The following is a 15,365-nucleotide window of genomic DNA, read 5'->3' on the forward strand; positions in this document are numbered from 1 at the left end:
GAAAGAAGAAAATAAAGCTTGCTGTATTTTTCTGCAGATTTAGGGTTTTGACCCTATTTGATGCCTTTTTGTCCCGAGAGCTTCGGGGAAGCTAGAGGACAGTAATACAAGTGATCTGGAGCATTTTAAGAGCTAAAAACAAAGAATTCAGCGTGCTGAATTTCCAAGACAGGTTTGCAAAAGTGCTCTATTATGCGTGGATAATCACTTGGATATGTGGATTTTTGGTTGTGAAGGTTTCTACTACAATTATGCTGCCGAAATTGGGTTTAAAAGAGAATTCTCAGCCCAATAAAAGTGACAGCATAAGGGTAGATCACAGGTTAATCTCCAAAGATCAAGATGAAGAGCAGAGAAAGATTGTTTTCGATGCTCAGTATGCAAATCAGTGATATTGCATAAAGGTTGAAATTGCCTGAGAGTTGGAAGATTCACAATGCGTTTCACGTGAGTCTTCTCAGACCCTATTTGGGGGATGTGCCAGAAGATATGCCAGCTGAAGATCAGCCGGAAGTCGAGGAACTTGACGAGATCTTGGTCCCGGAACAGATTTTGGCACATAAAGAAAGAAAAGAAAAGGCAAGGTTGCAAGGTGCTATTTGGTAAAGTTCAAAAGCTATTCACCTCTGGATGTCAAGTGGATAAAAAAAAGTGAACTTGCAGAGTCACTAAAAGTATCGGAACTTAAAACCTTGGTTTGCAACCTACCTTGACCCCTTGAGATTCAAAGCTACATGGATTGTCAGTGTGACACTCGCTTCTGAAAGAAATGATGTACATGTTACTTACAGTGAGCTCAAATGAAGTGCATGTTACATGAATGTTAGAGCTGTACAGATTGTCAGTTTCGCAATTGCTCTTATGGAATGTACAAAAGTTTGTTTAGTGCTATAGAAGTGAGTATTTCTTGTCAGTTTGTCAAGGGTACAACAATTATTTCTATTGAAGAGTACATGTGTAACTGCGTTCTTAAACTGTCGGTTTGGGTATGCTTGAAAGGTTTCTGGATCCAACGTGTACTAAAAGACAGTGGCAAAATGTGACGCTTCCATTTTGTCATTGGAAAGTTATGGACTCAAAGCAATGGCAGAGTGTGACGCTTCCACTATGTCATTGGGACAGGGTTCACACGCAAGCAATACATGTGTCAACGAGGTGTTGACTGTGAGCATGTATGTGTCGTACATGTGTCTACATGGTGTCCGGACACCTGAGTGCTGACTGTAAGCATGTACAACATAGGTGCAAACGAGGACGTTTGAGATTTCAAGAGGGGGATATATCACCAGCCATTGGCAATTCCATTTTGTTTATTTTCTCTTTCTTTAGGGAATTTCGTTTGTTTTACCTTTTGGAAACAAACCTCCAGGCCTGAGGGCTAAAGAGCACTAAGGTTGGACAAGGACTATGGTTAGCCAAAGTGGGGTCATTGGCCAGCCAAAGCGGAATCCTTTGCTACATAGGCTACATTTCAGTTCTGGGTGTGGCTGATTTGTACAAAGAGGGTCAGATGACCTAGAAGAATGTAATGGCAGAAACTCCTAAATTTTAGGGACTGCTATTGTTGGACGGCAAAATGTCTTCGCGTCATTACATGCAGTTTGACATGGGGATCATTTTGTTAATATGTGGCCAAGTCAACAGAGGCTACAAGTGAGATAATTTTAGACCCGAGGGTCTATAGCGGGAAAATGCACAAATGAGTGACACTTGGCACTCTGAGGCCAATTTACTACTTAGAGAAGGCAAAAACGTGATTTTCAGCTGGGAGCTCGTTTTTAAGTGCTGTCATAGGTGGGAGAGCTTCAATGGAGTGCTGGCTTACCCTCTATGTACAGTGAGGTGCAGGATGTCATGACCTGCACAACTCTCACTGCTCTCTCTCTCCCCTATTCTTTATGGTTATGCCCCTCTAGTGGGCTTTTCAATTGACCAATGTACAGTTGTGTGGGTTCATGCGCGATTGCCGAGGCAAGAGCCTCTTGCACAGGTACTGGATTAGCTAGCGGCTAATCCCCCGCAGATACACGTGATTCGGAGAGGTTTCATGTGCGAAATCTCGTCCGATTCAAAGGGCAAGTAGCCCTACAGTTGCAAGAGCTCGAGGACTTGCTACGGATGCAACCGGCACGCAAAACGGAGCCCGAAACAGTGAATTACAGCCTGCTGTGTATTTTTGCAGGTTTAGGGTTTTGGCCCTAAACGGACCCTAATACCTCCAGGAGGTTCGGGGACGCAAGGGGACCGCTGTACACCTGATCTGGCGCATTTTCGGGGCAGAAAACAGAGAACTCAGCGTGCTGCAGATTCTCGCCAGGTTTTGCAAAGTGTCCGTATGCGTCGGGAAAGTCATCCAATGCGTGGGAATACTGACTGTGAAGGGTCCTAGTACAGTTATGCTGCCGAAATCAGGCCAGAACAGTTGAAATTCAGCCAAGATTGTGCGGGGCAGCTTGTAGGGAACCACAGCTTTTATTCCCTCTGTTAAAGAATAAAGAAATACCGAAAGGGGCACCTAATTTAGGGGCCAGTATGGTGTCGGTCTTCTCATACAGGTGCAATCTAGCAGCCTGTATCCCTTTTCCCCTTTTGTTGTGTCTTGAAAGTACAGGTAAAGTGGCGACAAATTAAATGGGTGAAAGCAAATAAGGTTTAAGTCTAAGGTCTACCGCCCTTTTTGAAGGTAACAGGCCGGTTACACTGGGCCTTTCTTCACCATGGTCCAGGGTGTGCTCAGATGGCACTACTATCCACCTGTGTGGCTCTTCCCTCCTCCCATCTCTTGATTTAGCCTCAATATACATATGTTGTTTTTTCATTGGGGAGTCTCCCCATCATGATTGTTGTAGCCCTCTCTTGTTGAGGTGGTTGTAGCCCCATGGGCAGTTTTCATTAACTAATGGAAGGATCTTTTTCTCGGGAAAAAAGAAATAAAGGCAGACGAATGGAGCGACCTAACCTATAGCGATCCTCATCCAGGTACCCATTGACAAGAACACTTTGATAGAAATCCTAGGTTGAGAGAACTTGGCTAAACATTTACTTTTACCACAGGTGAAAAATGACGTGTAGAATAGGCTGTTGGGTGGCCAACAGATGGAGCAGATGAGACAGAGACACATGCTGGATCTCCCTTAAACACAAAAACACAAACAAACAAGTAATAGGTTTTCCACTCGATTCTTTGTGCATCCTGATTTGCCTTGTAATATGCAAGTTATATTGTCAGCTTGTTCACAGGCAGGTATGATTGCCTCTTGGTCCCCATGCATTCCAGCTTATCATCATCTATGATATAAATACACTCTTGTCAAGCATTCTCATCATCCTCTTTCAAAATTGATAATCCGGTGAAGGACAATCTGCCCCATGCATGACACAGAACACCAAGAGTTTTTGGTAAGCATGATAAGCATCTTCTTGCATTGGAGAAAGTCCAATCTTAATGTTATTCAAACAAAAGCCAATACCTCTAGGTTCATCCAACTCAAAACATTCAACTCATTCCTGGAGATCTAAACAACTTAAGCTAAGACTCTGAATAATGTTTTCACTAAGGTATTGGGCAATCAATCATGACTCTGATACCAGTGTGAGAGCCACAAATCCCTAACCATGCAAGCAATACTTTTCAGCTTAATGGCTGCAATGCATCTTCAGGAACTCCTCAGTCTAAAAACTTTTACATCAGATAGTAACTGGTAAAGTAGCTCGAGTAGAGCCAACTTCTCTCGCAAGCTCAATTTTCACTTTAGTCTCCAAAAACGGATGAACAATGGGTTCCTCATCTAATAACAGTAGCCAAAGCCTTACGAATAAAGCCCATTGTATCCTTGAGCTTCCTGCACTTGAATACCCTCCATAAATTTACAGAAACAAAAGAAAGAAAGAAATGTGTATTAACATTCTGTAGAGGCCAAGGTCGGCCCATAAGACAGATCAGATGCATCGATTTTGATTCATTCCACTTTGAATATGCCATAAACTGGCACAACAAAGGTAGAAAGAAAAATTATTATGTCTCAGGGATCCGAGCTGGACTAAATTCAATTCAGTCCTCAAACATTCAGAGAATCGAGGTTATCATGATATTGTAAAAGAATGTAAATTCATTTCTTTCATGATGAAGTAATACATCTCTTACATGGCCTTTCTTCCTCAAAAATACTTGAGAAAAAGAATGATGCGCGAGTGTGCTGGATGACTGTCACAACTCTGATGATGCGGCACATGGTCCAGGTGGACCATAAATGGCCCACCAACAGGCCAGACCTAACTGGGATAAAAGTTAACACCCAACTCAGAAAACAACTCGGTGCAAAATCTACCGCAAATTGCGGGCTGACATGGCAGTCCATGCGGCAATCACTGGGGCAGCTTCTTGCACAGAGATTTTGGGAGTAGAGTTATTAGAAATTAGGTGTCAGGTGGTTTTGGTGGTGCCTTGTTTTTGGGGCCCTCTTTACTGCATTTAAGAAGTGTCAGGGCCCACTTCCCTGTAGATTAGCTTGGGAGCAACTGTAGAGAAGGAGACCCTCAGACATTGTATTGTGGTCAATCAAGAAAGAAAAACCGTTAGGGATACCATTCTTTGGGGCTAGTGTATATGGAAGCAGAACTCCACCGCTTTGTGCCAAATCTCCTCTTCTTTTTGACACTCTCTCTCCATTCAAGTTCAGTTCTTGCAGTCTCTGTTTGTGTGTCGCTATTGACTACCAGTCTCTCGGAAGATGAAGAGCACTCAAATCCCAGTTAGGGAACTGAGATTCCAATGGAGTAAGCCTCCTTCCAAGGAATCGGGAGAGGACAACGGCAAGTTTTCGGCGGGAGATCTCGAGAAAGCAGAGTACAAGTGTCAACTTCAGGTTGATAGGTGTGCAAAACGAATGTTCGAGTACTCCAAGAACCCGAACTACATGAAGTATTTGAAGAATCATCCGCTTGATGAGGTTCAATCTTGATGGAACAATGCCATCCACTCACCTATCAAGTCGGCCATGAAGGCTGCAGCAAAGCCTGGTGCAAAAAAGCAGAAACTATACTCGCAAGAAGAGTTTGACGACACTTTGAAGCGCAAGATCAACTGATGAAAGTTAAATCACTCTCGCAAGAAAGGTAAGTCAGAGGATTTTGCCACTCACTTGGGCCAGAGATAGACTTCCGAGGCAGCTACTCACCTATCAAGTTGGCCATGAAGGCTGCAGCAAAGCCTGGTGCAATTAGCAGAAACTATACTCGCAAGAAGAGTTTGACGACACTTTGAAGCGCAAGATCAACTGATGAAAGCTAAATCACTCTCGCAAGAAAGGTAAGTCAGAGGATTTTGCCACTCACTTGGGCCAGAGATAGACTTCCGAGGCAGCTATGGAGCCAAGAAGCGTGTTCGCTTCAAGGATGACCCCAATTCTTCTTCGTCTTCAGAGAATTATGACAGCTCCTCTTCCTCTAGTTCCACTGAGGAGCAGAAGGAGCAGAAGAAGCCGAGAAAGACCAAGAAAAGCAAGAAAGGCAAATCGAGGAGGAAGTCTGAAAGCACAAAAAGATTCTTGCAGTTCTGAGGAGGACACCTCGTCCTCTTCCGACAAATCTGATAGAGATTCCCACACTTTTGGTCCCATTTATGGTAAGAAGCACAACCATCTCATGAGAGCTACTCAATATGATAACCTCGAAAAGAAGAAAAAGAGTTCAAGGATAGGGGTCAAGCAATACGGTTTGACACTTTTTCACGCTTCAAGGATTCACATTGATCTCCCCTAGACCTTAAGTGGGCACGATGGCATTTGGACAATCATCGACAAATTTAGCAAGCAAGCTCACTTTATTCTAGTAAAGAAAACGATCAAGCCTAATCATTTAGCGAGATTATTCATTGCTCAGATTTTCCGATTACATGGCATGTCTGAGATGATAGTGTCGTACAAAGATCCCCAATTTACGAGTTTGTTTTGGAGGGCAATTTGGAAGAAGATTGGCACGCAGTTACAGTTCTCATCATCATTCCATCCGCAAACAGAAAGGCAATCTCAGATACGCGGTTACAGTTCTCATCATCATTCCATCCGCAAACAGAAAGGCAATCTCAGATAGCCAATTTAGTGGTTTTGGATTTATTGAAGTCTTACATCTCCGATCAGAAGACTCAATGGGAAAAATATTTGCCTTTGGTTGAATTTGCCTACAATAACACGGTTCACTCTTCGACGGGGAAGGCGCCATTTGAAGTAATCGAAGGTGCTAAGAAGGTCCCTCCATTTCTAAGCACCAAGTACAAGATTTTTGAAGCAGATCAGTACACGAGGGATTTGGACACTGCTTTTGTTAGGGTTCGCGAGACTCTAGAGAAGTCTCAAGCACGGCATAAGAAGACAGCAAATAGACATAGACGCGACTTGAAGTTGAAGGAAGATGATTGGGTGCTTTTACGTTTTGAGAAGGCACGCCTAAGGAAAAGAAAAAGGAAGGAGTGGCTTTTTCCAAAGATTAGCATGAGGTATTATGGCCCTTTCCAGATCCAAGTAAAGATAGATGATGTATCCTTCAGACTCAAGTTGCCACACACTTGGAAGATTCACAATGCTTTTCATTTAGGGTGAGGTGCCAGTTGACAGGGAGCCTGATGAGCAACCTAAAGTGGAAGAGAGAGAGGAGATACTCATTTCAGAACAGATACTAGCCCACAAAGAAAAAAAAAAGAAAGGTAAAGTGATTCGGCGGTTCCTACTAAAATTCAAGAACTATCCGACATTGGATGTGAAGTGGATGGAGGAGGAGGACTTAGCACATACTCCTCAGATTTTGGAACTTTACCTTGAGACTTTCAGCTTAGCTAAAACTATTCAAAAAGATCCAACATATCAACAGGGTTGAATCTGGTGCAGACGGGACTGCACGAGAGGGGAGTCACTCCGCTCCTTTGTCACAAATTACCTGGATGGCATAAAGTCATTGATTTCCCTTTGTATTTCACGGATACTACTGTGTAGAGAGTATTCTGTTGTACGACTTTACAAATAAGAAAGTTGAAAATGGGAATTCCCGAACTTGAATTTGATTGTGTGCTCTCTCATATGTGATTTTGTTTGAGTGCCAGATTGAAGACGAAATGACTGCAACATTTCGGTCTTGAGAATCTATAGACATGGTTGCAATAAGAATTATCTAATCCGACCTCAGTATGGTCCAGGATGGATCTAGATGCGATTGCTAAATATGTTGCCAAGAATCATGGGTCTTAGATCTGTGATCATTTTTTATGTTATTGATATGATGTGAATGTGCATTGACTGAGTCGTCTTTGTGCAGGTGCTAGATTTGTGTTGTCTATTACGTTGGTATTTACAGTCAATGTCTATTGAATTGGTTTATGGCCCCTGTCTATTTTGCATGCGTAATCGAGGGCAATTACAACTCTTTCAAGAGGGGGGTATGTCACAAACTAATGACGTGGCATGTCCATAAGTTGTCCCAACTTATAGGGCACCTGCCAACAGGGCCCTAGGGACAATAGACTTGAAAAAAAAAAAAAAGACTGGCTGCAGGCTGCAGTACGAAAATCCACAAATTGCATTGAAGTGCTGACGTGGCTGGCCGTACAAATTTTCACAAAACGCGGTTACTCTGCTAACGTGACAAGCCGTACGGAAGCTTTTCATGTCTTGCTTTTCCCATGGCCAAGGGCCTTGAAATAAGTCCCCTGGGCTCTTTCTGGCTCACAAGTGTTGACGAGCCAATGAGCAGAGGAGACCAATGGGAAACTGTACTTTGCTCAAGCACTAATACGAAAAGAAATCCCGAAAGGGGCGGCAGTCTTTGGGGCCAATCTCTTTGGGCCCGGAATTACGCCAAGACATATCGACTCAATTGAACTGTGAATTAAGTGTGAAGTATTTTAAAGTAATTCTCTCTTGTGTGTTGTGCTAGATTCCAGACTTGGGGTGTCCAAGTTTGTTACATAAGTCTCCAAGTACTGGCAAAGGTCTGGTAAGAATTTGGCAATGCATCAAGAACAGTCTGCACAAGGGAACTTTCAGAAATGACCGCCTGCAAAAATGAGTTGCTCATTAATATCCTTGATACCAACAAGGAAAGTGTCCATGTCATCTTTCTCATGCATAATCTTTGACTCCAGCTCTTTACACAACAATGCAATTTTAGCCTCATTGCTAAAGACCGGCAAGAATATTCCAAGCCTGTTTTGCTAATTTAGCTGAGCAAATGTGAGGAGTAATAGTGCGCTTCACAGATAATGCAATCAATGCATGAACCTGTGTATCTTTAGCATCCCGACGAGACTGCTCAATCGTAGAGAAAAGAACTCTAGCAGCAACAGTACTGCCACCAAAACCTGCAAAATCCTCAACAGAGGCTTTATCCACAAAAGGTGTCTACATACATCAATGCCCTGCACAACATTCCAAACGACCTTTGACACAAGAACATGTTGCATCATGTAAGCCCACATTCGATAGTTATCCCCATCCAGTTTATCCTCAGCAGCAAACATCTTGAAAACGTATGTGTTGTTGTTAGCCATGGTGAGTGACTGCACCTAATGAAAACTGGCCAGAAAGAGGAAAAACGAAGTAGGACCAACACGTGCTATGTAGCACAACCCAAAGAAGATTGTTAAGGAACCTATTTTGCAAGAAATTGCACTGACAAAATTTTGCACAAAAGAACAAAATTGCCTACGCAATACTACCTGTAGTGAAAAGGAAGGCCAAAAAGAGCCCAAATGAAAACTCTGAGCAGACCTAGCTCTACGAGCTCCACCAATTGTTGGATTTAGGACTGCAGGAAAACACACACAGCTTGGAGAAGATGAAGAAGCTCAAGGCACACAACATAGAGTATATTACTTAGTGCACAATGGAAAGATAAGTTACCCCTAGAATAATGGGTGTATATACAATGCACGGGGAAAAAAACCACTTAGTGAGGGAAAAAATGCTCCGGGGTCTAAGTGTGTTCACACACATCACTACCACATATATATTGGAACATGGACAAATATTTTATCTTATTTTCACTTTCATATTGTGTATTTACATGGCAAGAAGAATGTGGTTGGAGATGTGCTATCTTGCAAGCCACAACCATCTACCGTCCACAACAATATTTCATCATAACTTCGATGATGTGAGGGAGCAATATGTTTCTTATCCAAATTGTGACCTCATTTTTGACAAAGTACCAAGTTATGTATAACAAGGACTTTGACGAGGAAAGCATTGACGGGTTGCCATGATCTGCCTTTTGTTGAGCATAGGGTGATAGGATATGACACCGAAGGCAATTGAGGATTACTTCTATTGGCCTTAGCTCAAGACGCATGTGGATGATTTCGTGTGTGTTTGTTTCGTATGTCGTAAATTATGACAAGCATGTAACGGGAGGGCACCATGTGCCAACCGAAAAGAACAGACTTAACAGACTTTAGATGCTTCAAAACAACAGTACTGAAAGAGATGCACGGCACATGAGACACACAGTGGCGCAATGGCAGAGTTCCACCCCAAGAGAGCACTAGCCCCAAACCCAGGCTTCCCTTTTCTTTATATTGCTTTAACACATTACAATGTCGGGGGCACTCCTTTGCACCTCCACACAGTAGAGTGAGCCCATGGCATAAATTTAAAGGCCCCTAGGCCATGGAAAGCAATTTACATGAAAAGCATCAAACTCAAAAGCATCTGGTCCAAAAGCTGGCGCTAAAGAACAGCCATCAAAAAATACAAAAATCCACACATTGCCACATTAGCAACCTCTCAACGCCATTTACGAACGACTATACACTATCACATTAGCATGTCATCGTGATTTGCAGGATGTCCGTACAGTAGCCACATCATCAGTTTTTACGCAATGCCTTTTGTGTGTGTGTGGGTGCTTAATTTTTAGGCCCCATTGGACAGGACCCATAAGTTATCTGGGGGTTAGGGTTTTAATCCTAACCCTTTCTTTGATAACTGGGCCACTCGGTGAGGATCGATAAGTTGGTAAATACTGCTTCTTCTTTTGCTTCTGCTACGGTTTAGGCCCCTGAGTTGGATCTGCAGGTTGGCTAGAATTAGGCTCGGGGAGCCCTAACCCTCAGGGTCTTCAGGGCTTGACACGTCAGCAATTTGTGACAAGCAACAAATCAACGGAACACCTCTCTTATCCTAGATCAACCATGGGAGACTATTCCTATGGACTTTATCTTCGATCTCCCAAGGACTAAGGATGGGCATAATGGTATCTGGACTATTGTGGATAGGTACAATAAGCAAGCTCACTGGTACCAATGAAGAACACACTGAAGCCGGATCATTTGGCTAAACTATATAGTGCATAGGTCTTTCGGAATCATGGGAGACCTAAGTCTATTGTGTCAACAAAGACCTCAAGTTCACCATCTATTTGGAAACCATGTGCAAGAATTTGGGGATGACACTCAAGTTCTCTTCTTTGTTTCACAACAAATGGATGGGCAGACAGATTATCATCTCGATGGCATTTAACTTGATGCAGTGTTGCATCTATAAACACAAATCTCGTTGAGAGAACTATTTGCCATTAGTGGAGTTTGCTTACAACCACTATGAAGGCACCATTTAAGATAGCGAATAGTGTCACAAGCTGCTGATGTGTCAAGCCACTAAAGAACGGAGCCAACCTGCAGATCCCGGCCGAGGGGCCTAAACCCTTCTAAAGCCTAAGAAGAAACAGCAGAAGAAGAAGAAGCAGAAGAAGTTTTACCAACTTATAAAGACTTGCCGAGTGGCCTAATTTTTAAAGAAGTTCCTACCCAACTTATGGGACCAAGTCCGATGGGCTCAAGTGACACAAAGATATTAAATAAAGCAAAACCACACTCAGAAATCTGGCGTGTAAGCAAATGATGACGTGGTGGCAAGCTTGTACAGACAACCCACAAATTGCGCTGGTAGTGTTGACGTGGCACCTGTACGGATTTCCATGTTTTACGTTGATGATGTGGCAGTTGTACAGATTTCTGTGAAACACGCTGGCAGTTTTTAGCATCAGCTTTTGAAACCAGATGCTTTTACAGTTTGATGCTTTTCATGTAATTGCTTTTCAAGGCCAAGGGCCTTAAAAAATGTGCCATGGGCTTAATCTCTGCACGTCTCCGCGTGGGAGTGCAGAGGATAGAGTACCAGCTTGTACTGAGTTGAAGCAATATAAAGAAATACCGCAAAGGGCGTCAAGGTTTGGGGCCAATGCTCTCTTGGGGTGGAGCTCCGCCACTCCCGTCTCGTGTGTCGTACATCTCTTTCAGTTTAGTGTTATTTGAAGTGCTTAAAGTTGTTCAATATGTTCTTTACCGTTGGCACGTGGTGCTCGTCACCGTTACAAATAGCAAGAAAGTTTTGTATATCTTGTGCACCAAGGACGATCTTTCAGGCTCATTATTTTGCGAAGGATCTAGCCACATCTTTTTCCGAGGTCAAGGAGGCTAAGCTGAAGTCTCAAGAACGGAATAAGAAAGCAGCAAACAAGCACCGGCACAACTTTAAGTTAAAGGAAGAAATTGGGTTCTTTGTAAGTTTGAGAAAGCCAAATTGAAAACGATGCAAGGTAAGGAGAAGCTTTTTTCAGAGCTAAATACAAGGTACTATGGGCCCTTCCAAATCTTTGAAAAGACCAATGAGGCATCCTTTTAGACTTAAGTTGTCAATCACTTGGAGGATTTACAATGCTTTTCATGTGAGTCTACTATGAGCTTTCAAGGGATAGGTGCCAAAGAACAAAGGGCTAGAAGAGCAACCTGAGGTAGAAGAAAGAGAGGAAATTCTTATATCTAAGCAGATTCTAGCGCACAAGGAAAGAAAAGAAAAGTGAAGGGTAAACTGGTCCATAAATACTTGATCAAGTTTAGGAACTACCCTACTCTTGATGCAAAATGGATGGAGGAGGACTTAGTAGATATTCCTTAGTTGTAAGAGCTTTACCTTGAGGCTTTTGGTTTGGTTGCCACCATCCAAAAGTGCATGTCAATTCAGCAGGTTGAGTCTGGTGCAATCCGCGGTGCATAGGAGAGGAGCCACTCTACTCCGTCGTCACAGATCAACAACAGATTCAGATAGAGTCAACCATTTTGTCTCTGACATTTTGGGGTAACTAATGTGTTGGCGGTACTGTACCCGGTGACTTCTATATGATATATACATACCATATACCAAGATATTTGATATTATGGTTGGATATCCAATTTGTGTTTGAATTGTTGTACTCTTTCAAACTGTACGCTTGTTTGAGTATTTGTGAGGTGGAATGTCTGGAACATTTTATCTCTATTCATCGATAGGGGTGATAATGATGGTTAGAATGATGAAATTAGTGCATAGAAACATTGGTGAGAGGTCAGGGAGGCCTAGCTGTGATGGCTAAGTGATTCAATTGTGATTACAATTCGTGTTTGAGGTCTTGACCGAGAAGAAGATGAGGATGTGACCCTTGATTGTCAAGTGTTCTCTGAGCTAGTGTATGCTTTGATATTGTACTGTCTTTTTAGTGATGAACAAAGGTATGTCTGCATGGAGTCGATGTCTATAAAATCCTAGTTTCTAGTGTATTTTGCAAGGGTAATCAAGGACGGTTACTCATCTTTAAGGGGGAGTTATGTCACAAAGTAATTGCATGGCATGACCCAACAAGACAGAAGAGGAGATCAAGAGCCGACCAGAATCTTGGCAGGAATTGCAGTGGGATTCCCGGTGCGAATCGTGGGCTAACATGGCACTGCAGAAACGGATGTGCTTAGGTAGCACCATGGACGTAGCAGCCAGAGTTTATTTTTGGCTCGCGTTTTACCCATTTTTAGGTCTTCTTTCCATTTCTAACAGGTAAGAAAGAGGGCCGCCCCTAAAACTATGTAGGATTCATGAAATTTGAAGGGTAAGGATGCCAGTCAAAAATCAAACCTGTGGCAGATTTTCCACTAGTCTTGAAAACAATTGACTTTTTGGCAATCTTTAAAATCCAAGGGCTTTTGGTGCAACGTAAAGCACAGCCACAATGCCTATAAAAATGTGCAAAGGGGGACACTAAGAGAATTGCAGAGTGACGAAAAGCCCCATCTTAGCGCTATCGCCGTACGAGCGCAGTTGACTGTGAGGTTTCCGTAAACTGGTCTAGCAGCCATCAGCCTAGTCAAGAGCATTCGCCTACTGGGTGGCTCCTATACAGCATCCTTTCATGTAGTCATTCATTCACTCTTGCACCTCAGGTGAGGTAGGTAGAACTGGTGAAATATTAAAACAATTATCAAATGACTTTTATCTCAATTGAAGTTCGATAGACAAGTTGTCCAAGAGTGAATAAACTCAAACTCCTTCAAATGAGCAGTAGAAATGTTGAAGCCAAACATGCCACATGCAGACAAAGATATGAGAGATGTAGAATGCACAATGCAACTACAAGAAGGTTCATTACCCATCCACAAGAATTTTGGGCTAATTTCTCAAAATAATACTCCTATCCGGAAAGAATAATGACATCTTCTTGTCTACACGCAAGGCGTTTCCCACTTTGAGAGGTACACACCAGCAGAGTTACTAGCACCTGCCTGCTCACTAGCATCACCTTATTATGCTCAATCTTACAAATCTTACATACGTTTGAAGGTCACTTGTACCAATGTGAAAAGACACAAAACCTAGCATAAGTACGGAGTTCTCAATGGGAGTGCTGTAACAGTTAGCATTAGGTAATGAACAAATGAATGAACAAGAGAATTCAAGAGGATTATCACCCATACCGTGTAGTACGCAATGTAGCTGGCAGTCAAAGTGAGAGTTATCTCGATCACCGTGTCATTGAATACTAGCCCCAGCCACAACACTGAAACCAGTCCAAATACAGCTCCAAGGGCTACTCTGCATAAACATAATGGCAACTTCAGTGTTAAGCCTTTCTTACAAATTGGCCCAAATCCCAGATTGACATAAACCATACCCGCCAAGTGCCACCCTAGATAGATAAACCACAACAGTCCCTGCACTGAATGACTCGCCAAGCACCAATTCCAAGAACAAGTGAAAAATAACTATCGCAGTTCTGCCAATATGCAAAACAGTGAAATATCAGCAGCTATCATCAAAGATGAACTTAAACAATGCGACTTGTTAGATGGGAGAGGGTAAGGTGAACATAAGACTCTACAAATGCATCATCAATGGTATTAAGACTACAGCAGGGGAGAGAGGAAGGTAAAGATAGAAGTCTATAAATTACAGAAGGTATCAAATTGAGCTAGCAAGGAATGAGGCAAAAATTGGAGTTGCTGTACAAATTGAGTCGAATTTTCACGTACAGCAAACCTTCACCTAGAAGTAAAGAGCAAACCTCACCCATCATTCATCAATGATTCTCCTTCGATCAAAGTATTTAGCTTTTTGCTTGCACCAAGCTCCTTGAGAAGTGCTACAACTGCTACGGGATCTGTTGCACTTAACAAACCTCCTAATAATAACGATATGCTCCAACTCCAATTGTATGGGAAGGTGTACTGGAGAAAAACAAGCATAAGGTAACTCAACCAGATGCACTCAAACGGTACAACCCCTTCGTGATGCATAATGTCACCCAATCATATGACACATCAGAGTTGTCCATTCCTGATGCCTTTTAATAATTCCAATAGATCTACAGTTCCTAACCTTACGGTTCAAGTGCACACAATTAAACATCTTAATTTCAATAAAAAGAAATTACTCAGAAATATAAGAAATAGTCCATTTAGCAACACTTTGTTGAGCTACCCTTTCCCCCCCCCCCCCCTTCTATTGCGCTGCCCTCCCCTGTCCCCCTCCCCTCAACCCCCCCCCCCCCCCCCCCCGCACTGCCCTCCCCCCGCCCCTCCCACTCCCTGCCGTGCTGCCCTCCCATCACCCTCCCACCCCCTGACATGCTCTCTCTCTCTCTCTCTCTCTCTCTCTCTCTCTCTCTCTCTCTCTCTCTCTCTCTCTCTCTCTCTCTCTCTCTCTCTCTCTCTCCCCTATTGCCCTGCCCTCCCCATAGTTACCGGGGAACGCCCCCTAGCCCCCGTTCCGGCGTTCCGGGGGGCAGTTCCCTTCCCAAACGTTCCGGAACGTCCCGGAATGTCTGACGTTCTGGGTGGCCAATGCAAACCAGAACGGCCGTTCCAGAACGTTCCGAAACGCCCCCGGACCGTTCCGGAATGCCCCTGGAACGGCCAACGGCTACAAACAAATTTGGCAAAAATTGAAAAAATTGAAGTAAATGTTTGGGCTTCTTTTGAAAGTGTGCAAGGCCTCAAGGGCTCATAAAATGCACCCCCCTCCCCCTTTCTCTTCACAAGCTAATACTCAAGGCTCAAGCTCTCTCCCTCTCACTCT

General features: G+C 43.2%; 1 protein-coding gene across 9 annotated transcripts in view; it reads right to left on the reverse strand.

The window, feature by feature from the left end:
• SOS1 (sodium proton exchanger, putative (NHX7) (SOS1)) overlaps window positions 1-15,365 on the reverse strand; it is a 234,962-nt gene that overhangs the window by 162,187 nt on the left and 57,410 nt on the right. For all 9 annotated transcript variants that reach the window (XM_086519996.1, XM_086519995.1, XM_086519994.1 and 6 more), the window contains exons 6-8: window positions 14,358-14,515; window positions 13,963-14,064; window positions 13,766-13,883 (exon numbers count right to left, since the gene is read on the reverse strand). In XM_086519996.1, the coding sequence (XP_086376122.1) occupies window positions 13,766-13,883; window positions 13,963-14,064; window positions 14,358-14,515 (378 nt within the window). The remainder of the gene's footprint in view (window positions 1-13,765; window positions 13,884-13,962; window positions 14,065-14,357; window positions 14,516-15,365) is intronic.

This window comes from Adiantum capillus-veneris, chromosome 9 (genome assembly GCF_014529385.1).
Source record: "Adiantum capillus-veneris isolate H3 chromosome 9, ASM1452938v2, whole genome shotgun sequence".
Classification (NCBI taxonomy): domain Eukaryota; kingdom Viridiplantae; phylum Streptophyta; class Polypodiopsida; order Polypodiales; family Pteridaceae; genus Adiantum; species Adiantum capillus-veneris.